Raw genomic sequence first — 23079 nt, 5'->3', positions numbered from 1 at the left:
GAAAAAATATTGAAGGCAGGATAATAATCTGAATGAACTGACGGCACTGATTAAGTTTTCAGGTGTATTTTCTCACTTAACACATATTAAAACTACTTTATTCCCACTGATCACAGCAAATATAGCTGCAAGGCAGAGAAAGGATAGTGAAGCTCCGCCCAACGCGCCTCAGACACACTTTTGCACCGCACAGCCAGAGCAGCAAAGCTGCTTCAGCCGCGCGTCAGAACTAACTGGTACAAGCAGCAAAAAGGAAGCAGCAGACGCGATTTTGCTGCTTTTGCTGCGTGAACGTAGCATAACTGCACAAAGATTGCCACTGTGCTAGCAACGAGCATGCTTTTAACTGGGGGGTGTAGCAGTTCTCGCCGTAAAGCAAGACTGACTCTCACGAGACTTCTGAGCCTGTGGGTGCGGGTCGGTGCTCCTGCAGTTGCAAGTGCAGTATTTCCCCCACAGACCACCAGGGCGGCCGAGAATACCTTTGTTCAACCTGAAATGACTCATTTAATCATCCATAACGTTATGGAACACATTAATTAACTGAAAAATGTTGCATAGTGTCCCTTTAAAGATTAAATATTTATCTGGCACATACAAAAATATTTTCAATTTTAATTTAAAATGAAATTATATATTTTTTTATGTCTTAATCAGGGTCCTAGCGCCCTCTACTGGCCAGCCACCATTGCTAACATCTTTATGCAACTTATTTAGATATAACTGCAAGGTGTTTGGTATATGTTGTCCTCCTTTGTGTCCGCTACATCTTTCTCTGCTCTTTCTCAGTTGGTGGATCGAGTGTTCGATGAAAGCCTCAAATTCAGAAAGATCCCTCCGGTTATTTCGTCCAATAAGCCACCAGAGATCAATGGAAAGCCTGTGGAGCACCAACCCAGAGCTCCGGACAGCCGGGAACCACGGGCCTTACGGAGGCGCACCTGGAACCGAGAGGAGGTGAGGAGCTGATAGACAGGAGGAGGTGTTTCAGTTTAAGGTATGCTTTAATTCTTTAATTATGGTGTTTTTTTAGGCGGTGTTGGACAGCCTCCTTATTCACTCCGTGTCTCAGCTGTCGACCAAGATCAGACACTCTGTGGACAGAACAGCAGGAAAGATCAGGTATTTATAATTATTTACAGATCCTTTTAAACTGATTTTTCATCAGGTTGAAACGACAAATTCTGCTGCGTTTTTTTATTTGGATCTAACTTTTAGCCGATAGATAGAGCTGGTAGAGACGAGCTATACCAGTGGCTAAAGAGGATTATAGAAACTCTAGACTTACGATGGTTTATAACCTCTGTATGTGGCCCTACTGTTGAAAAATGTAAAGAAAACTCACTAATGTTGTAAATACAAATGTGTGATTGTTTTTCTTCTCTCCCAGGATCTTGTTCAAAGATAAGGACAGGAACTGGGATGAGATTGAGAGTCAACTGAAGTCAGAGAGTGAAGCTCCACTTCTGAAAACCTCCAATAAGGTACAGAGAGCTATCTGGCTAAGCTGGGAGTCAAAAAATCAGTGGAAGTTATTGTTTATTATGATTTTATTCTCTGCAGGAAATCTCCTCGATTTTTCTTGAACTAAAGCGAGTTGAGAAGCAGATCCAAGGTAAAGCAGAACAGATCCTCCAAAGATAAAAGCTTACAAATAAAATGCAGAAGTTAGATTGATTAAATGCTTATGGTTTCTCCTTCCACGTCTCAGTGATTAACGTGATGGTAGACCCGGACGGGACTTTAGACGCCTTGGCCAGCCTCAGCCTGAGCAGCCCGACCAAGTCCCAAACCTCCAAAACCACGCCTCCCTCCGCCAGCAGCCCAGCCAAAGACTCGCTGCCAGAGATCCTTCCGGGGCCTGGAGCTTCAGCAGCCTCCACCAGGGTTCAGTCCTCCACCAGCATGGAGGGCAGCACGAGAGAGAGCATCGTAGGTCTGGGTCTAACAAGCGTTGGAGGGCTGCCATTCAGTCGCAGGCGGCCGAGTGGAGAAGAGGCCATTGCACAGAAATGAATAGAGCGGTTTAGATAGGGAATCAATAAGACCCGGGCATGTAGTAGAGCGTAGCTGGCTGACAGAGACACAGTCTTCTCTTTATCCATCGGTCACCATTTTCCTGGCTACTTGTTGACTGATTGATCATCTAAACACCCTCATACAGAACCTGACCCATGATTAATCAAATAGCCTGACAAAAACCATCTCCGCCTCCAGCTGCTTGGCCCAGTAACCCACCTGTCATCCTTAATGGATGGACGGATGGACGCTACCAGCGGACGGCCTCCTTCCCCCCTCATTCCTTCCTCATGTGTTTGGACCCTTCCTACACTAACGACATGCCTTAAAACACCTCCTCCATAGCAGCATTACACCTTTTCCACCTCAGACGCCACACATTTTTTATGACTTGATTTTTCAGACAAATTGAATGCATTGCAAAAAAAAAAAAAATCGTTTTAGTTGCAAACAAGGGTTGGAATATAGAAGTGTTGAGATTATGCCGGAAATAAAGACCCATTTTAACTCAAAGAAAATGATTTTAATCGACTTATAGCTGCTGACTTGCCTGTTTCACACCTCTCCCCCTTTTTGTCCTCTTTCTTCCGTACCTTAAATTTATATCAACATGGCGGCTTCAGCCAGCAGAGCAGCTTGGCTCATTGCTCACCAAAGTGTAGCCATTTTCACACTGTTGTGCCATTTTTTTAAACCAATATATTTTTAGAAAGTAAAAAAAATTTATGTTTTGCTTTGCTGGATGTGAACAGCCATATTCTTTCCTAGTATAGGTGAATCTGCATGCTTATTTATAAGTCGCCATGAAAAGAGGAAGAAAAGAGTTTGATTGCAGCAACTCACACAGAACATTTTTTTTAAATCAAACAATTATGAAGCAGCGATAAAACCTGCTGTTTGTAAATAACTGATTTTTTTTCTAATCACTGGTGCTAAATAACTGGTTCCCCTATCAGTTGAGATAAAAATGTGATGTCAGTTTGCCCGTTTTAATTCATTAAACCTCGTCTGACACAAACAAACCTTATTTTTGTAGCAAAACAATCAGTTATTGTTAAACCAGAGCATACATGAGGGGTATGTTCCTTTCTATTTTCTTTATAGAGGGCCTTTTTATTTATTTATGAACAGGATTACGGGTCAACTGAAGAGAAAATGTTCTGTGTGAGATTATATTAGTGTAAAAGATTCATTTTTATAAGGCTTTTTAAGGGTGCTAATTGATGTAGAAGGTGCTGTGTTTTTTTTTTCCCCCAATTAGCTATATTTTCTAATTTTCTCCTGTGGTATCATGGAACTTCTATTTCACTGAGTCGCTGTTTAAACCCATAGTTTTTTTTTGCCACTGTAATCCATAAATCTTTAATAAGGAGTCTCTAAGATAACATAAATCACAAATATCCCTTTTCATTTTTAAAAATAGCTGCCGTCTTTTATGAATTCGCTTGCAAACCCTGAGGCTTCGTTCAGCGTCACCTATGAAGGGTCACTCCAACTTACCTGGACTGTTTCAAACGGCTTGTTTTCCTTTTATTCTCAACAACTCCGCTGCTTTTGGAGTTACTTTACAGAGACTCAGCATTCTTCAGAACATCTCCTCAGCTTGTAGTCTGTATGTAGACTAGGTAAAAGATTAAAACAGTGTATTAGTGCTTAGAAACCTAAAACAATAGTGATTTTAGGTACCAGAATACATGTACTCTGTACTGTACTGTATGCTGATTTTAAATGCCTGAAAGTGCCCGTTTGAAAGGACGGAGGGGCATTGATTAATAAGAAAAAGGTGCAGTTCTTTAAAGGATTTATTTTGCACATCTCATAAAGCATTAAACTGAGGATATCAGTCTGCCTGGTATCAGAAGTGACTGCCTTGCTTGTCTGAACCTGTTTTGTTGCCATTTCTTCCTTCTCCTGATGCCCATTGAAAACCTTAGGGGACTGTGAATGCTAGGTACATGTAGGTATATTTTGTAAATGCTACACGTGTCGTTGAATCAGTGTTCTTTGTATTTTGTTTTTCTTACTTTGTAAAGGAAAAATACTTTTATTTATTTTGTTTTAATATTATGTGGATGTTTTAAGCATTTTATATTCGTTCAACTATCTGCATTCTTACTGTTAATAAAAAAAAGAGCTATTCACTTGTCCCTCTGCTGATGTTTGATTCATATTTTAACAGGCTCAAGGTGAGATTTTCTTTACTATATAATCAAGTCTCACAGATAGCCTTCCAAGTTTTCCAATCATTTCGTTGTAGGATGCCGCTTTAAAAGATATAACTTCACTTTTTGACTGGTTTTATTACTTAGCCCCATTTACTCTATATGTTCAGTTTTATTTTCTATACATAATGCACCACAAAATAAAATTAATCTTTATAAAATCTTATATAGTTAAAGGCTCATTATGTGTTCTGTAGGTGTACAATAAATGGTTAAATATGTTCCCTTTGATAAAAGTCTCAGGTCCTCTTGGATTTACCTCTCCAAACTATATATCTCTATTTCTTAGATTCTTTTTTTGTCCCATTCTTCTTTACAGAATGTCTAAAGCTCAGTAGGTTTGGATGTACATCTTTAGTATACTGATATTTCTGGACTGTGATCTGGCGGAGCATCCTAAAGATGATAACAGGAAGCCACACATTTGCAATTTTGGCTTATTTTTTATTTTTTTTAGGAACGTGAATCATTGCTTTATTCAAAGTTTCAGAATCCTCTAAATGCACTGTTACATTTTTTTTTCGCCCACTAGCTCTACAGTTGGCTACTGTGAATCCCAAAGCATGAATCTGCCACCACCATGCTTTAAATATGGAATTCTGTGGGTAAAAAACAGGGTATGCATTTCTCAGGTAATAAGATCTGTTTTTGTTTCTGATCTGATGATCTCTATCTTTTCTTTTTGTAAAGTTCATACAGGCTGCCACACCTTTTGGTGATGCGTTACCTCTGAATGGTAACTTTTAAGAAATAAAAGCCAGAGTGATGGAGGAAATGGTCAACCTTCTGCATGGTTTTATTGTGGGAACACGATGTAAGTTCCTACGGTGATAAATGTTTCCAAAGTGTAGGGGTGTGAGAACTTTGCGGTGGGCAGCTCTGTTTCTACTAAACCCTGTTCTATGCTTCAGGCGATTAATCATGTCGACTCAAAATGCAAATGAGTCCACAAATCTTTTGTGAGGCCTGAGGCCTCTTTACATTTCAATACCCGACAGTTTGAATCTTTTCATCAGCAACTATCCCAAAAGCAGAAAGCGTTCCCTCCGCTTAGCTCACTGATTTCAAGGAGAGATCTTGGCAAGCACATGACATGTTGTGAAGACTCTGCAACCAAAACAAATTTTCACAGTGGAAAAACTTTTACACCAACAAAACTTCTCATTTTGTCCCCAGCCAAAAACATTTTGAAATATAGCACAAAAATTGTGAAATGGTTCTGAAGAAGAAGGAAATCGACCTTTTTTGAAAGTGTTTAAATTAAAAACATGGGAAAAAATGAAGCAAGAACTCATTGAGCCAGGACATTGGCTTTACTCCACTGTCCTGTAGCTCTGGCTAAATGTATAGGAAATTCTGCAGAAAGGTAAAAAAAAAGAAAAAAGGAAAACTATCCATCTTCCCATCAAAAATTACCGGTCCATTAGCCTATGCTAAAATAAAACATGCCCACGGCATGATGCTCTCAACACCCTGTTTCACAATGTGAAGCTTTCTCACGGGGGTGGATTTTTGTCTTTTTTCCCCAAACATAGCATTTTGCATTTAGGTTAAAGAAATCAAATCCTGCTCCTTAGAGGCCGCCGTCCTTTCATTAGATAAGTCAGTCTTGTGGGATCAGATGGAGAACCATTTGATGAAAGATTAAACCAAGTGTTCTGAGGTGTTCAGATATTGTATTAAAACCAAACCCTGCTTTAAATTTCTCTCTTTAGAATTTGACTGTTTTTTGTTGCTTAATATATACATACACACATATATATACGTACAAGTTTTATGACAATGATCTAAAATCCAAACGTTGGACAAAACGACCTTAAAAGCCCCCTGTAAAAAAAAAAAAAACCACAAGAGCCTTGAGAGTACTTATTTTATTAACACCACAGAGTTTCCACATTTGTGTCACTGTTCCATTCAACAGGAATGATGTCAGACAGGAGACATTGACACGACAAGGCCATCGACGCAGGGTGATGAAGGTTAGCCGGGGGGCCATCCCAGTGTGCGCCCACCCAGCACGTGGATGTGGATGTGGTAGACAGACTGGCCTCCATCAGGACCGTCGTTGATGATGATCCTGTAGCCTTTTGACAGGCCTGCCTCCTGAGCGAGCTTCTTTGCAACTATCAGCATGTGGCCTAACAACTGCAAAAGCAAAGGCTTCATTTGAAATACTAAATTTAAAATACCAATATCACAATGCAACAATTAGATTCCCAAATAAACATAGTAAGATACAACAGAATAATAAATAATAATTAAAGAGCATACAAGTCTGTTTCTTAAGGCTGAGAAATAGACTTAAAATGCACTGCAACTCAATAGGAACGACAACACTGAAATATTAAAAATGTTTCAGTATAAAATAAATTTTTATTAACTCTTCAAATTATTAACAAATTGATTCCCCCAATTATAAATGAAAATAATAAAAGTTAGCTATTAAATCATGGCGTTTCTTGTCAGTCATAGTTATCCAGTTTAAATACATTAGTAAATGGCTCCATCTAGTGGTTAGCGGTATAAATGCACCTAAATTCAATTTTAATCCAGAGAATTACAGGTGCTGGTCATAAAATTAGAATATCATGAAAAAGTAGATTGATTTCAGTAATTCCATTTAAAAAGTGAAACTTGTATATTATATTCATACATTACATACAAACTCATATATTTCAGATGTTTATTTTGTTTAATTTTGATGATTACAAATGACAACAAATGAAAATCTCAAATTCATCATATCAGAAAATTAGAATATTGTGAAAAGGTTCAAAATTGATGGCCCCTGGTGCCACACTCTAATCAGCTAATTAACTCAAACCACCTGCAAAAGCCTTTAAATGGTCTTTCAGTCTAGTTCTATAGGCTACACAATCATGGGGAAGACTGCTGACTTGACAGTTGTCCAAACGATGACCATCGACACCTTGCACAAGGAGGGCAAGACACAAAAGGTCATCGCTAAAGAGGCTGGCTGTTCACAGAGCTCAGTGTCCAAGCACATTAATAGAGAGGCGAAGGGAAGGAAAAGATGTGGTCGAAAAAAGTGTACAAGCAAGAGAGATAACCGCACCCTGGAGAGGATTGTGAAACAAAACCCAATCAAAAATGTGGGGGAGATTCACAAAGAGTGGACTGCAGCTGGAGTGAGTGCTTCAAGAACCACCACACACAGACGTATGAAAGACATGGGTTTCTGCTGTCGCATTCCTTGTGTCAAGCCACTCTTGAACCACAGACAGCGTCAGAAGCGTCTAAAGAGAAACAGGACTGGACTGCTGGTGAGTGGTCCAAAGTCATGTTCTCTGATGAAAGTAAATTTTGCATTTCCTTTGGAAATCAAGGTCCCAGAGTCTGGAGGAAAAGAAGAGAGGCACTTCATCCACGTTGCTTGAAGTCCAGTGTAAAGTTTCCACAGTCAGTGATGGTTTGGGGTGCCATGTCATCTGCTGGTGTTGGTCCATTGTGTTTTCTGAGGTCCAGGGTCAACGCAGCCACATACCAGGAAGTTTTAGAGCACTTCATGCTTCCTGCAGCTGACCAACTTTTTGGAGATGCAGATTTCATTTTCCAACAGGACTTGGCACCTGCACACAGTGCCAAAGCTACCAGTACCTGGTTGAAGGACCATGGTATCCCTGTTCTTAATTGGCCAGCAAACTCTCCTGACCTTAACCCCATAGAAAATCTATGGGGTATTGTGAAGAAGAAGATGCAATACACCAGACCCAACAATTCAGAAGAGCTAAAAGCCACTATTAGAGCAACCTGGGCTATCATAACACCTGAGCAGTGCCACAGACTGATCGACTCCATGCCACGCCGCATTGCTGCAGTAATACAGGCCAAAGGAGGCCCAACTAAATACTGAGTGCTGTACATGCTCATACTTTTCATGTTCATACTTTTCAGTTGGCCAACATTTCTATAAATCCTTTGTTTTTATTGGTCTTCAGTAATATTCTAATTTTCTGATATGATGAATTTGAGATTTTCATTTGTTGTCATTTGTAATCATCAAAATTAAACAAAATAAACATCTGAAATATATGAGTTTGTATGTAATGTATGAATATAATATACAAGTTTCACTTTTTAAATGGAATTACTGAAATCAATCTACTTTTTCATGATATTCTAATTTTATGACCAGCACCTGTATTCAGAATCCTACTTACTGCTGCATCACTTTCCTCGGCTTGAGAAAGCTGGACAATTGGTTTCTTTGGGACTACCAGGATGTGAGTAGGAGCTTGTGGAGAAATATCAGGGAAGGCAACACACTAAAATTCACAGGAGAGAGGAATAAAGACAGTTTGGAAAAGCTTCTGTTTTAAGGCTGTAAATGTGATCAGAATTTAAAATAAAGCAAAACAAAACATAAGTGAAACTGCATGTTTTTTTAAATCTAATATTATGTCAAGATGATGCATACTTTAAAATAGCATTGCATGCAGGGACATTTCTGCATCGTTGTGTTCTGCATGTTTTGCATGCTTGATTTTTAGGCTGCAAGCAAAACTCTGGATTGGCAAGTAAAGCCAATTGGAACGTGACCAAGTTGCAGCAAGAGGCATAGGTACAAAGGCGCACATACCTCTCCGTTTGAGACCAATTTAAATTAATAACTTTTTTATTTAGCTCTCAAATATTTACATTTTGCACACTTTCTATGCTTGTAAATTAAACCCAGACACTTTGTCTTAGCCTGCTTTCTTGAAAGCTAGCTCAGAACCATGCAAGCGATCAATCCTGCAGCGAAAGTGAACCACAGAGGGCCTGAGCTGAAATTAAAATCCCCCAGGACGGATCGCTATGGCCGCATACCTGATCGTCCTCATGGATCAGGTTGGCGGGGATTTCTTTACGCACGATTTTTCCAAATATCGTGTCTCCACCCGGCTGGGCAACCTGCGCTTTCGCCGTTTCATCAGCCATGTTAACGTAGATGAAACGAGGGGTGGAGCACTTTCCACTTTTAGGTCGGTTAGAGCACGTCGAACGCTGATTGGCTAGAAAATGACGTAGCCTCAAATCGTTCGCTGATTGGGCAATGTACTGCAATCATAGGAAGTAGGTAGAAAAACTCACCATGGTGTATTTATTTATATATTTTTTTTTATTCGTTTTTCTTTTTGTTAATTTTATTTTTTTATGTTGGGGGGTGGGGGTGTGTGGGGGTGGGCGGGTTATTTATATATAGTATTCCTATCCACACTCTATTCCAATAGATGGCGGTAATGCGCATAGATATCCTAACCCTTTATTATGGATATCTATGGTAATGCGCATCAATACGTTTGCTTGGCTGCGGCCATAAAAAAGAAGAAGAAGAAGAAGGAAGGACAGGCAAAGAATGGATTCTTAAAGGAATATTGGGAAATTAAGGAAATATAAAGGATATTCACAGATTAAAGAAAGCATTATTTATTTATCTACAGCATAAAAATTTTAAAAATTAAAATTTGATTTAAAGTAATGTTGCTACACACTCATGTACAGTAGGTGGCGGTATGCACCTTAAAGTTGCTTGCGATCCGCCATAACATAAAAGAGGAAGAACTCACCATGGGAACTCGTTTGAAGGTGATTGTTTAATGTTTTTTGTTGGCCTAATTATGAAAAAATACCCTTTTCAAAAATATTAAGCCGCCCCAAAGCTTCAGTAATATTTGTTTACATTCACAGTTGTTAAATATGTGGCGATTTGTGCTTCTAAACGCAGGTCCTGAGCGTGTTTAAAAAGCTGCACAGGACGAGGGTTGATGTTTTCAAAGATGATACAAGAGCTCTGACAGGTGAGTACGCCTCTGCTGGAGAAATAACAAATACTGTGCTTTTATACTAATGTGGTTTCTTCTTGTCTTCTCCCTCACAGCTGCGCGGTTTAAGATCAACGAGGAGTTCAAGAAGAACAAAAATGAAATATCAGAAGAAAACATTGAGAAGGTCCAGAGGAAAAATTATCTAATGACTTTACTTGCAACAGAAATGTAAAATCTATCCCCACTGCTGCAAAGGCAGAATTCCATATCGGTTATTACTGTTAAAATACTCTTTATAGATGTTGTCCTTTTAGAGCAAATGGCTGAATTTATTTTTTCTCTAGTTAATCCGACTAGCTGCACATAGCATGTTCATTTTGTCAATTAGGGAAAACAGCTGTTGAGACATTGCTCTGTTTAAAAACATTTTTGTTTCCCTGTTAAATCAGGATTGAGCTGAATTTACCAATGTTTTTTGGTTAGCTGGATGATTTTACTGCCCACTCCTAAGGTTTATTACTGGCAAACCTGAATGTAACCTGTCTGACAGCATGAAGTAGCCCAAAAGATTTCAAAAAAACAAGATGCCATGCCTCGCTCCACAGGCCTTACCTGTGTTAAATAAACTCAGTGTTCATGGTGATAAAAGAGAGTTCCAATGTTAGCAGCTTTGCTGATCAAAAAGAAAACAAAGGCCCCTTTGAGATTTCTAAAAAACAAGATTTCCAAGGCTTTTGGAAAATATTCTGTAAACTGACAAGTGGAACCTTTCCTTTTCTCACAACTGGCACACAACTAACTTAGCATTTCAGAACAAAAAAAGGGATGCTAAGGGGCTGTTTTGCTGCCTGAGAAGCTGGGCGAATTGCTGTAATTCTTGGAACCATATATTCTGTTTTTAGCAGGTAATCCTGAATGAAAAAGACCAGGTATCAAGTTGGTTGCCTTAAGCTCACTTCCACCTCTGATTAGTCAAAGTTAGGCTTAGGGCTGAAACAAATAATCAGATTAATAGATTATTGAAACAATTGTCAACCGATTTAGTAATCGATTGATCGTTACTTGAATTATAGAGATTCTTAGGCATGCATTTAGCTGACAGAGCAACCCACTTAGAGCAGTAATTCTACCAAAATTATCAAAAAAAAATGTAAAAATATTTTGCATTTAAGATTTAAAAAAAAAACTCTTTCAACTGTCATTAGGCTTTATGCAGAACTCCTCAATTGGAAAACTTTCAGTTTCTCCTGGTTTAATTTAGTAAAAAGTCTTCTTTAAGAAACCTTTGGCTACCCGTTTATTAATCGATTCATCAAAAAATTATCAACAGAGTAATCAATTTGTAAAATAATTGTTAGTTGCAGCCTTTGTAAGGTTGTTCATTCTTGGAAACTCTAAAGTGATCCGATTAAATGATTTGTCAACAATACAAGACTAATTTCAGCTTATTTTAAGTTCTTGATGGCTCTTGCTGATGCCCAGGCTGGCCCACTCTTTTATTAGGTGTTGGGGGTTATAGTTTTTCACATGTTATCATAATTTAACATTCTCACCTTGTGTTTCCTCTGGTTCTCTGTAAAATCAAACTTGTTTGGTTTAACCCTTGTTTTTTTTTCTTGTTTTTTTTTTAGATGATTAAAATGGGCTCAGATGTGGAAGCTGTTCTTCGTGAGACGGTGCTGCAAGTGGAGCATGTTGAAGAAAACAAGCTCTGTATGAAATGCTTCTTCTCCTCACACATTGTGGTTTCCTACATAATAACCTATAATGTCTATGCTATACAACTCTTCATTCACCCCGTATTTTTCCCTTCCTTATGTCTCACAGTGCTTCGACCCAGAGAGGGTCTCCTCCTGGAAAATGTGCCGTATTGTGATGAACCCAGGAAAAAATCATGATCCTATTTATTTATTTTTGTGCATCAGCAAGGAGACATTTATCCATCACTTCCACCTGCGGTTAAATGGATACGACGAAACTGTTTAATGTTGTGATGACCTCCTAGACGAATCTAGTTTGGCTTAAAAAGAAATGTGCCATAAACTTGATTCCATTATTTTCTGTACAGTATTTCATTAAATGTTTTCAGATTTGTTCTGTGATGCTTTAAGGTGCTTGTAATAAATGCAAACTGGTGCAAAACTAAATTTCTGATACTGGAAAATTGCATATGATGTTTATACAAGCTACTTGTTTCATTTTGCTCAAGAAAAAGATATTATTTATCTGGTTTGTTAGTGATTATGTTTAAGTGTAAAAAAAATGTTAGATTTCTAGTGAAAAATAGAAGAATTCTGTGTTATTTTTATTTTTTTATGCCTTCAGAAACAAACTATAAGAAATTAGTTCTTGGGGGTAGTGGTGACAAATCTACCACAATTTTTACAGTGTATTTATTATATAATAGGTAAAATATTGGGCTTATTGTGGTACTTTGTGGTACTGCTGACACATATCAAATTCATGAAATTATAAAGTAAGTTTTCATACTTGTTTTTTTAGTAAAAGCATAGCAGTTTTAAATTGAAGCACAGTTTAAAAGTCAGGGTTAGCTGGAAAAATATAGCATAGTATTCATTTTCCTAGAGGTTGTCATAATTAAAAATACCAAAATTTCATATGCTGTTATATCCAACACAGGGAAATCTAGAACATGATTTCAATATGGCTTTGTGTGACAAATAATTTGGGAACTAGTTATTTATTTATTTTTTTAAGTAAGTCAATCTTTATATTTTGTAAAGCAGGATTTTTTTTATTACCTTTTCTGATTTTGAATCCTGCTTCACACGCTCCGCACGGTAGGTGGCGGCATTTGAGTTCAGAAAGTACCCAGCTCTACTATTAATCCAAAGAAGAAGAAGAACGGTATCCTGGCAACGCTTCTCAGTTAGCTAGCTCTTCATCTCAATGGTTAAAAAAAGGTAAGAATCCCCGAAAATAGTTTGTCTTCTATCACGTAGCTCTTCTATAAACATCGAAGTGTTTCTATAGAGCTTCCTGAGTTTGTTCTCGTATGTTCTTTACAGTACAGACACGTTATGGGAGTTAGCAGCGGCGGAGGTCCAGAACCGGGAGAACGATGCTGAAGAGGGGCACGGAGGAGAGGCGGTCTGCGAACGGACGGTGTTTCTAATGGGGAGCAAGGCAGGGGTCCGTACAGTCTCATGAAGAAACATTTTATTGGTTTGAATTGTTGAAAGACAAACTTTAAACCTTGAAAGGATTCAAACTTACTGCTTATAAATTCACTTTTCAGGGTAAAACGTCCATTCTCTTAAGATGTCTAGAGAGGTGAGTAGTTTATTTGACACTGTGTCAGAATAATCCAACAAAAATAGATGATTATATACAAGGTATTTTTATTATTTCCTGTAGTTTGCCACATCGTGTCAAATAATATGTATTTAATTTGGAGTTAATGTAAAATAGTCACACAAATTAGAGGGGAACACATTTGCTGATTTTTTTTTTTTATTTTTTTTTTAACTGCAGCTTTTTTTCCATAAACTCTCAAGTTCAATCAAATGTATATTTTCTTTTTCTGCTCAAGGGATGAAACCCCGAAGCCAACCCTAGCACTGGAGTATACTTTTGGCAGAAGGAGCAGTGCACACAGCACAGTAAGTGCATCATGCAATTTTATACTCACAGACTCCTCTACGAGATTTCTAACAAACTAAAGACGTAGATATGTTGTTAAATATTTCATCGATAAATATCCATTTTGCAAAGCAGTGTAATTGCCTGTGGACAGCAATTATCCAGGCTTTCTTTATTTCTGAGCTCTTATCAGCTGCTTGAAATTGATAAGAGAGTGATTAGAGTATTAACAAGGAGGCTAAAACTGCCAGAATTGAAGTAGATTTAGTTGAGGCTCAAATTACAGCTTTGAATGGTTTCTGTAGGTATTTTTTTCAGTCTGTGTATTAGGTGGACCTTCTAAGCCGAGATTCTGCGAAATGTTTTCATGTTTTCTTATTAACTGTAGACAAAATAGACCATTGAAGAGCAAAAGTCTTCTTTCGTTTGAATTTGAAGTTCTGATAAAAGAGATATTTGTGAGAATATCAGATCAACCAACAACGGTTCTTAAAAAGGTGATTATTTTGACATCTAATCGATCCCTGATATGTGTTGATTACACACACACATATAGTGCCTTGCGAAAGTATTCAGCCCCCTTTAACGTCTTCACCAAAAAAATTACAATTTTAGATCTTTATTTTTGAAGCCTGAAATGTGGCAAAAAGTCAAGAAGTTTAAGGGGGCTGGAAACACACACACACATATATATATATATATATATATATATATATATATATATATATATATATATATATATATATATATATATATATATATATATATATATATATATATTTTAAACACACAAGTCTATGTGACCAGTGTCTTGAAAATATAAAAAATTTGTTTTTTTTTTAACCTGTTTTTCTTAATAAATGTTTTTCCTCGCTGGGAATTATGATGTAAAGTCCTCATGAGCCTTTATAGATTGCAGACTATTGTCTCATGATTTCTGATTTCTTCTTTCAGCTCAAAGATGTAACCCACACGTGGGAGCTGGGAGGAGGAACCTCTCTCTCAGACCTCATCCAGATTCCCATCACGCCACTCAGCATACGGTGGGCCACCTGTTGCTGTGTGCTTAACAGATACATGCTTTAAACCAGAGAGGCAGCCTGTTCCTTAATGTACCAACTAAAAGAGTAGTATGATATATCTCTTTCCTCAGGTCTCTCTCTGTTGTGCTCGTTCTGGACCTTTCTATGCCGAACGATTTGTGGGAAACCATGGAGAAACTTCTGCATTCAGCACAAAGTCAGATCGAAAAAGTCTTTTCTCAGGCACAGAAAGCACAGAAGTACGAAGCTGGAGCCAAGCAGCAGAAAGCTGCTCCCTCAGCAGCTCGGGTCTTACCTAAAGATTACCCAGTATGAATGGAGATTATCTGGGTTTCCCTTTTATGTCTGTGTTTTTCTTGCAGGCATTATTATATTATTACCCCAAACCTTTAACTTGCTCTTTCAACAGGACAGAGAACTGATCAGTCCTTTTCCTGTTCCCCTGCTCATCATAGGCAGTAAATATGATCTATTTCAGGTAAATCGCAAAGGTTAAACTGTGAATACTGAGTTTAGTTAAAGGAAGCTGTGTGCATGTAGTGAGAATATTAGTCAGTTTTACACCTTGATGAATTACAGTATGTGGGATCTAGTCTGACTCATGTCAAATTAAAGTGTTTTTTGTTTGTTTGTTTTTTTATAGGATTTTGACTCGGACAGGAAGAAAGTTATTTGTAAAACCCTTCGTTTTCTGGCCCACTATTATGCAGCATCTTTGATCGTAAGTAAATTTTAGCATGCTCTCTATGCTTTGGCATTACTTGGAGTTATCATTAAAATGTTTTTCTCTCTGTTTTTCTGCCTGATTTGTCCGTTAGTTCACCAGCATTAAATCAGAGAGCCTCATGTCGAAAACCAAGCGCTTCTTCGCCCATCTGGCCTTTGGTCTGGACGTAGGGTGAGGAGTTAATCACAGGCTAATGCAAAGGTTTGAGTGTGAAATAGTTGGATATGAAAAGGTCAGTTTCTATTTCCAGATTTCTTCTGGACATGTAAATCTTTTAGATAACTGGCTTTCATGGCTTCTAATCAATGTAAATTCACAAGTTCTGAAATGATCAACCTTGAATGCACACTGCAAGGGAGAAAATATTGTAAAACATAAAATGATAAAAACACAGAATCTGAGAAACACAACATACTCAAAAAAGGGTTCATTTATCCATCTATATAGTTATAGTGTAAAGTGGGACAGTTAAAATAAGAAATTGAGAAAACAAAATCAATTATCTCACACTTTTAAATCTAACTCACCAATAGGAACCAAATAATCGCAGTGTAGCATTTCTGATTTTTCTATTCAGTTTCCTCTCTAATAGTGTCGAATATTGGATTCTCTGATGCTTTGTCCTCTGCTGTTTCCTGCTTTCATTTCAAAACAGGAAATCCGTGTCCTTTGACTCTGGTAAACCTCTCATCATCTCAGCAGGCTCAGATTCCTTCAGCGAAATAGGTGAGCACAGTGCCACCTACTGGCCATTTGACGACACACATTTAAAAGAAACCAGGAACTGCAGTGAAATGAAAAGCTGTGGTTAAAACACAAGATGAGACATCTGCAAATGCATTAAAGACTTTGAAATTAATCATATTTGTCACATAACAACCAAATGTAATGATGATATGATTGTTTGTTAATTGTAAGATAAAAGAAAAATTATGCTTTGTTCAAAGTGTCATGGATAAAGAAATTGAAAGCAAGTTTAGGTTATAAGAGTATTTTGAACCGTTAAATGTAGAGAAAAATTATATCACAACGTTATGTCTATTAAATATGTGGCTGTGCTCCTAAACCAGTGGTACTCAAACTAACAACTATTGGAAGAGCTGAACTAATCATAGTGTTAAGTTTAAAGAGCAAAACTTGAGGGAAAATAACATCAACCAGAATATGTCACCCTGGCAGCAGAATGCTGTGAGGATGCTCACCTTCAGCAGGTTCAGACCACATGGTCAGAGCTAATGGGTGAGTACGGTAGATGGAGCTAAATTCAGTGAAAGAGGTTCACTTTTCAGTCACATTTAAAACCATAAAGGTACAAAGACCGTTACACTGGAATGGATTAGATCAGCACAGATCTATGTGTCAGAAAGGTGCAGAGAAAGTCCAGCCATAAATCCAAAGAAAATCTGTGCTAGGACCTAAATGTTGTCATTCATAGAGGCTTATTCTGCAAAGAAAACAATGGGGGAATACTTCAGTCTCTAGATGTGTAAAGTTAGAAGAGTTATAGGAGTTTATATGCTGTTCCTTCCTCTCATTGACAGCGAACATTTAGAGGAAGGAAAGTTGGTTAATCACATAAAACTTCAATAGAAAACAGATTTAAGAATTCAAGGCAACAACATGCTGACAGTTTATGAAATATTGTTTCAGGTATTCCCTCAAAATCTAACTCTTCACTTTCAATCAGGCATGTTTTTCAGACTAAAAGTAACCCTTTGAGTGGCAGTGGTGCAGGGGGTTAACCGTGAGGCCCATGTGTCGGAGGCCTGGGTCCTCGATGCAGCTCTCACTGTTTGGAGTGTCGGCCCTTTGACCTTTGTCTTCTGTCCAGAAATAATCAACATTGAAGACCACTAGTGCATAAAGCATATTAGAAAATAGTAACATTGAAGCAGGCTATAAGTCTGCTTATATTAAGCCTGCAATTTTTTATAAAAAATGTTTTGTCATTAGTGAGAAGTATTTTTTTCATTCGCTGTACACAAGAAATCATCTTACTTAACAGAATTAAGAGCTTTAAACCTTCAGCCTGTTTTTTTAGTGAGCATAGTTACCTGTATTTTAGCAAACAGCTGTATCATTTGTTTTCATAAGCAGGATAATGAGATAATTTGTCTGAAAAAAGGTTCCCTGATATGCAGGGGCACCTCCTATGACTCACGTGGACATTGCATCTCTAAATGCGAAAAGCCCAATGGATCTGTGGAAGAAGGTGTATGAGCGAGTCTTTCCCAGCAAGGTAGCTGCTCAGCTTTATATTTCAGGTAATGTTAAAGAACCCAATTGCTCTGAATATAGTGGAGTTACTGTTTTCACAGAGCTACAGTGAGCAGAGAGCACTAAAGGATCCAGCCAAAGACCCACAGTACAGTGAGCCTCAGATTGATGCAATGAGAGCCCAGAAAGACCAGGTAACACACTTTCACCGTTTCCTCATTAAAAATTAGCTTCATAACTGCAGTAAAATACCTTTGATATGGACTTTAGGTACACTGTATCTGGTATGAAGTCACGAGTTGGTGATGTTGGGGGTCAGTCTTTGGTCATCAGATATTTCTGTTCATTTTGCTTTGTTGTTTGAACTTTGTCCACCATCATGTCATGGAAAACGAGCATCAATAGATAATAAATAATAATAATGGTTATAAAGAATAGAATAAAGGTATGACATCATGAAAGCATTACAAAGATGAAGATTAAGAAACTAGCTCTATCTCTATGGGATGAAAGCTCAGATAACTGGATGTTTTTATAGCTTTTAATGTAAATAAAACTTGTTAAATATCTGGAGTTAATATTGGGTACTAAAACTTATCTAGTCCAAAAGATCCAACTTCTGAGTAATACATTTTTAGAGGACTACAGCCGGAGGTTAATCAGTACAAAAGATTTAAGCTTGAAAATGTTCATGATACATTTGCTATAGAAAATAATCATCTAGTGACAGCTTACCAGTAGAAAATACCAAAACAGGAAATATAAAATCTTTAGTTTGAAAGAAAAAAGAACTTGACACTTTGATAAAGTAAATTTCAGTCGTCATCATATGGGGTGTAACACATTGTTAGGCATTTAGTACAGGGAGGTATGATAGATAAATATTTGATGGTTGTACAGGTTCAGAACAAGTTCTATGTGTTTAAAGTCTATAGATCAGCTCTAGTCAGGCCCGTCACCACAAGGCAAGCAAACCAAGCGATTGCCTAGGGCCCCAAGTTTGCCTGGGACCCCCAGACAATGGCTGACCTGGTTATAAACCACATCTATTGACAAACAGTTTGAGCGCCAATGATCCCTCAAAGCTCGGCATTCGTCCAATTGTGCACTTTTTGGCTGCGTTCGCGCACCCTCTCCCGATTTTATTTTTAGACAACGGGACCCTTTTGCCCACTGGTTTTCCAATGGGGTTGGTGGCGTGTCGAAGGGAAGTGGTCACCACGGATGCCAGCCCCATGGGCTGGGGCGCCGTGTGGCAAAACTGGGCTGTTCAGGGTCTCTGGGATCAAAGGGAGCGCCACGAACGCATAACCATGCTGGAGCTGCGGGCTTTCCACATGGCCCTCAGGTGCCTTCTGCCCCACCTAGAGGGAAGGCACGTGTTAATTCGGACGAACAATACCTCTGTTGTTTACCATATAAACCAAGAAGGCATCAGGTCACCACATCTCTTCAAGGCAGACATGGGCAATGTGGAGTCAACAAGTCATCTCCATGTCATGTATTTGTTCTACCCAGCCACTGAAGCAGGTGAGTTCAATCTTTACTGTGAATTAACCTGTGCAGATTGGACTCACCTAGTTAATTGGCTGGGTAGATTAAATACATGACATGGAGATGACTTGTTGACTCCACATTGCCCATGTCTGCTTGAAAGTGTTGAGATATCTCCTGGAATGGGCGTTACCTCATCTCTCCACCTTGCGCGCAGCATATCTGCCAGGACGGCAGAACCAGGTTGCAGACTCTCTATCCCGTTGGGCCTCTTTTCACTGCGACATAGTGCACATTATCTGGAACCTCTTTGGGCAGGCAGAGGTAGATCTATTTGCCACAGAGGAGTCAATCCATTGCCCCCAATGGTGTTCCCTGACCGGGGTGGCAGGCGCACGGGGCCAGGACGCATTGGCTCCCCGGGCGGCTTTGAGGGGGGTGCTGCTTGAAGCAATATGTGGTGCTGCTTCGTGGTCTTCCCCAACCACCTTCACAAGGTTCTACAGTGTCAATGTGGCTGCCCCTCATCCGCTGGGTAAGGTCCTTTTACAAGGTTCTGCTGGGCCCTCTCAGTGAGATATGTGCTCAGGATTCCTTGTGACGTCATTGACATCAGTCATTCAGTGCTTTCAGCACTGCCCTCTGGCGGTCAGTAGGGATAAAATAGAACGTAAGTTATGTATGTAACTATGGTTCTAGGAATCCCGGTCAGAGCTTCTCTGTCACTCAGAATCCTTGCTTTTGCTAGAAGATTATGTAGGAACAGAGCAATGGATGACACCAGTCTATATAGCTTCTGAGTGGTCATCCTGTGTCACAGGTGTGACTCTGTTGGCATAATTACTTGAACTGCGCATGCCCAAAGGGAACATTCAGTGCTTTCAGCACCACCCTCTGGCGGTCATCCGGGATTCATAGAACCGTAGTTACGTACGTAAATTTAATTTTATATAAACCTATCAAATCAGTTTTACAGTACAGATTAATGAATGTAAGTTAGATTTGGATGACTATGTTTAGTAGAGTGTCAGTGTCCTTATTCAGTGTATCAAAGAATGCTACAGGTGCATAAATAAATAATCACACAGGAAGAATACTATGTGGCAGCCCAAATATTTAGTCTAGGATTCCAGAACAATGAAACTCAAAGATTTGTAGCAGCCCTGCTTTCCAACAAGCACCTTAAGATGGACCTATTCACAGTGCAGCGCGATTGTCCGTGGGACTTTTTTTTGTTGCTAAATTCAATTACATGATGAAGCAAAAACATCATCAGAAATCATTCAGCCCTTTCTCAGATAAGGTGGCTGCAGCATTTAGATATGATGAGCCAAAGCAGATCTCACAGTTTTTGGACATTTGTGCTTCTGTACATTTAAAGCATCCAGTGCTGATTGTGAAAGAAGATTTAGTTTAATGAACCTTGTCAAAACAGCATCCAGAATGTGTCATATTTGGACAACAATTGGAGAAGTGAGAAGGAAAGACCTGAATAAAAGATAAAATAAAAAAAAATATTCAAGTGACATTTCATAACATTTTTTAATTATTGATATTAATTATGAAATGATTATACTATTATAGTATTTATGTTGAACACTACAAAAACAGCATAATTCAAGAGAAACATTAGTTTATTCTGTATCGGAAGCTTCAACACGCAGTGCAGTGTGCAAAACGTGAATCTTTTAGGGTGAACAAGAAGTTATGTCTGAAAGGTGTAATGTCCGAATTTCCTTAAGAGCAGGACCCTTGCTCTGGCCAAAGCAGGACTCATACATACACATCTCATGACCAACAAAATGTTTTATTTCATCACTTAAATTAAAGGGAACTTATGGACATTGCTGCTCAGCAGAAAAGTACAATGACATTGTTATTGTAATACACAGTGAGGGGGCATAAGCCTTCAAGTGATTTTCGCTTGGGGCCCCACTAATTCCTTGAAACGGCCCCTGGCTCTAGGCCTGCAGGCTATATCCTGCCTCCAATAAAGTTGTAACAAACCTGCAAGAGGATTTCATAGATCCTTATTAATGGTAATGAGGTATCCCAAAATGCACCTCATCAGCAGCCCAAATGCTGCTTGTGGTAAGCCCTGCTGTGTTTCTGTTAAATTATTTATTTGGTTATGGGGTGGAGACGGCACTGACAAACATCCAGGTTATTCCCACTGATGTACATCCTGAAGGACAGCGAGAATTTCCCCAGCTTATCAAACAATAAAGAACCTGTTGCCAAATAGGAAACAAGCCAAGCATGGTGCTCAAACAAAATGGGGTAAAGTGCAGAGAAAATAAAATTCCTTTGGTTTTTGACTCTACATCTCTATGATATAATTATATTTCAATGATTTGTAAAGATAATTCCCCTTATTGGAGGTGTTTTTTTGTTTTGTTTTTTCTCAGTAAGTAACTGGAATGAACCTCATGCCATCCACCAATGCCCTAAAGTAACCCTCTGCCCTGCAGTAGCCTGTCCATGACCGTGTTTCTGTGATGGTGTTATTAAAATACCTGTAACACTTTCCTATAGTTGTAAAACCTAAAGTTATCAGTCTTCTTGTCAAAGTGCCATGGTTCCACTGTGGCAGCTGGACTACAGTAACCTTCATGAATCAGGATCTGCTATCTCTGACTAACTTTCACATGAAAACAGCTCGTTATCTTCTGGAGTCGGACCGTACAAGATGTCAACGTACAGAGTTATCAGAACAAGAACTATAGAGGTCTAGAAAGCCATATAACCCAGGCATAGCGGCGACGAGTGAATTCCATCTACCATGATTTGATTTGAAGAGAATTTGAAAAGTGTGAAAATAATTGATAAAACTATAGGAAATAATGTGGAAGAATCTCATTCTGAAGTTATTTCTCCTTCCATGTTTTGCATTTAGTTAAGAGAACCGCATGTTGCTGTTAGAGTTTTTTTCTTTTTAATCAGAAAATGAACAAAGAATTACAAAAATGATTTCTTTTGTCATCTGGATCTTTTTTTTCCAGGAGTTGGAGCAGTATAAAAGAAATGCAGCAAAGTCATGGAGAGAACTGGAGCTTGGGAAATAGAAGAAAGTGTTATAACACACATACAACACATCAGTATGTACATATAGCATATGTTTATTTATTTCATTCTGTTACAGCTTCTGTTAAACAGGGTAATCATTTTGTAAGATCAGCCAAAGTATTTGATAATAAACGACAGGAACAGTGGAGGTTTTGCTGCATGGCTATGCCGTAGAACCCAGAGGAAGCACTGCCACATTTATTGTAAGACATTCAAGAGGATTCCAAAAAATCATGATACACAATCAACTGTAGTAAATCTAAATTTTCTCAAGGTATGATGGTTTGATCATACTGATGGCTTGACCAAGATTTAAAAATGTGGAAACTATGAGAAAACTGGGGAAAAGGGAGGACTTAAGTTGTCAGATCTAAGGCATTTAAAATGGTGAAACTGATTAAATAAACAGATAAAAGGCCAGGTTGGACAGATATTGAGACTTTTATACTCCCCATTCAGTTTTAGAGAGAAACTGTTTCAAAACAAGAGCTTGACAGTCCTAGGTCTTAGGCACTCTAAGGGTGTTTCGAATAAAGTATCTAATTTACAAAGTGCCTCATATCTTACAGAAATACTCCTCCTTGTGGCTAAACTGTTTGTGTTGGGGACCAAAAAGGCTTATTGAAAACAGTGGAAATTAGGCCATATTTCTATTACAGGAGATTTTCCAAAGATGGACTGCTTATCAGTTTTGAAGAATCAATAAAAATTGGAATGAAAGCATTATTTCTAGAAATACGATTCAGAAAAGGCCTGAAATCCAAAAGTCAAACTGAATTCATGAACCCCATCTTGGATGATCTAAAGTCACCTAAAGAGCAAATAACAGCTTCGGCGTTTTATAAATTGAGCAAACTTTCAAGAAACGAAGAATCTACAAATACTTTATTGTTGTAGCAAAAGATTAGGGACTAAATAAA

The 23079-nt window shown here is 38.4% G+C and overlaps 4 protein-coding genes across 16 annotated transcripts in view; 3 read left to right on the top strand and 1 right to left on the bottom strand.

The window, feature by feature from the left end:
* cep170aa (centrosomal protein 170Aa) overlaps window positions 1-4164 on the top strand; it is a 55894-nt gene extending 51730 nt beyond the window's left edge. For all 9 annotated transcript variants that reach the window (XM_038300167.1, XM_038300173.1, XM_038300175.1 and 6 more), the window contains 5 exons: window positions 790-957; window positions 1034-1122; window positions 1391-1484; window positions 1564-1615; window positions 1712-4164. In XM_038300167.1, the coding sequence (XP_038156095.1) occupies window positions 790-957; window positions 1034-1122; window positions 1391-1484; window positions 1564-1615; window positions 1712-2016 (708 nt within the window). In that variant the 3' untranslated portion in view covers window positions 2017-4164. The remainder of the gene's footprint in view (window positions 1-789; window positions 958-1033; window positions 1123-1390; window positions 1485-1563; window positions 1616-1711) is intronic.
* A 1933-nt stretch (window positions 4165-6097) lies between these two features.
* On the bottom strand, window positions 6098-9232 carry hint1 (histidine triad nucleotide binding protein 1). Its single transcript, XM_038300155.1, has 3 exons — window positions 9072-9232; window positions 8423-8527; window positions 6098-6386 (listed from the first exon to the last, which is right to left on the bottom strand). Exons 1-3 carry the CDS (start codon window positions 9180-9182, stop codon window positions 6222-6224), a joined length of 381 nt encoding a protein of 126 aa, XP_038156083.1. The 5' UTR covers window positions 9183-9232; the 3' UTR covers window positions 6098-6221.
* A 484-nt stretch (window positions 9233-9716) lies between these two features.
* lyrm7 (LYR motif containing 7) lies at window positions 9717-12156 on the top strand. Of its 2 annotated transcripts, XM_038300157.1 has the most exons (6): window positions 9717-9830; window positions 9970-10042; window positions 10123-10193; window positions 11641-11722; window positions 11837-11911; window positions 11944-12156. In XM_038300157.1, the coding sequence occupies exons 1-5, from the start codon at window positions 9813-9815 to the stop codon at window positions 11905-11907; spliced, it is 315 nt and encodes a 104-aa protein (XP_038156085.1). In that variant the 5' UTR covers window positions 9717-9812; the 3' UTR covers window positions 11908-11911; window positions 11944-12156. The 2 variants fall into 2 exon arrangements, with proteins under 2 accessions (XP_038156085.1, XP_038156084.1); XM_038300156.1 differs by having other exon boundaries at window positions 11837-12156.
* A 700-nt stretch (window positions 12157-12856) lies between these two features.
* Window positions 12857-23079, top strand: part of dync2li1 (dynein, cytoplasmic 2, light intermediate chain 1) — a 48580-nt gene continuing 38357 nt past the window's right edge. Inside the window, exons 1-13 of one of the 4 annotated variants that reach the window (XR_005282071.1) lie at window positions 12857-12933; window positions 13039-13162; window positions 13269-13303; window positions 13563-13632; window positions 14567-14655; window positions 14766-14964; window positions 15065-15133; window positions 15299-15376; window positions 15474-15553; window positions 16038-16108; window positions 17508-17621; window positions 17701-17793; window positions 22096-22107. Coding sequence is in view for 3 of the 4 variants with exons in the window: in XM_038300152.1 (XP_038156080.1) it covers window positions 12920-12933; window positions 13039-13162; window positions 13269-13303; window positions 13563-13632; window positions 14567-14655; window positions 14766-14964; window positions 15065-15133; window positions 15299-15376; window positions 15474-15553; window positions 16038-16108; window positions 17524-17621; window positions 17701-17793; window positions 22096-22158 (1083 nt within the window). In the remaining variant the exon portion in view is untranslated. Of the gene's footprint in view, window positions 12934-13038; window positions 13163-13268; window positions 13304-13562; window positions 13633-14566; window positions 14656-14765; window positions 14965-15064; window positions 15134-15298; window positions 15377-15473; window positions 15554-16037; window positions 16109-17507; window positions 17622-17700; window positions 17794-22095; window positions 22493-23079 lie in introns of those variants that run through there. The other 3 variants (XM_038300152.1, XM_038300151.1, XM_038300154.1) reach the window with 3 other exon arrangements.

This window comes from Cyprinodon tularosa, unplaced genomic scaffold (genome assembly GCF_016077235.1).
Source record: "Cyprinodon tularosa strain WSP-4 unplaced genomic scaffold, ASM1607723v1 ctg441, whole genome shotgun sequence".
Lineage (NCBI taxonomy): Eukaryota > Metazoa > Chordata > Actinopteri > Cyprinodontiformes > Cyprinodontidae > Cyprinodon > Cyprinodon tularosa.
This window is presented reverse-complemented; position numbering and strand designations above follow the sequence as displayed.

Bases quoted from the DNA above. Each gene is read 5' to 3' on its own strand.
- lyrm7 (XM_038300157.1), top strand. The intron at 10,043-10,122 runs GTGAGTACGCCT...TCTCCCTCACAG, and splicing joins TGATACAAGAGCTCTGACAG to CTGCGCGGTTTAAGATCAAC. The intron at 11,723-11,836 runs GTATGAAATGCT...TATGTCTCACAG, and splicing joins TGTTGAAGAAAACAAGCTCT to TGCTTCGACCCAGAGAGGGT.
- hint1 (XM_038300155.1), bottom strand. From the start codon at position 9,182: ATGGCTGATGAAACGGCGAAAGCGCAGGTTGCCCAGCCGGGTGGAGAC. The intron at 8,528-9,071 runs GTATGCGGCCAT...TGTGAATTTTAG, and splicing joins TGATCCATGAGGACGATCAG to TGTGTTGCCTTCCCTGATAT. The intron at 6,387-8,422 runs GTAAGTAGGATT...TTGCTTTTGCAG, and splicing joins CCGAGGAAAGTGATGCAGCA to TTGTTAGGCCACATGCTGAT.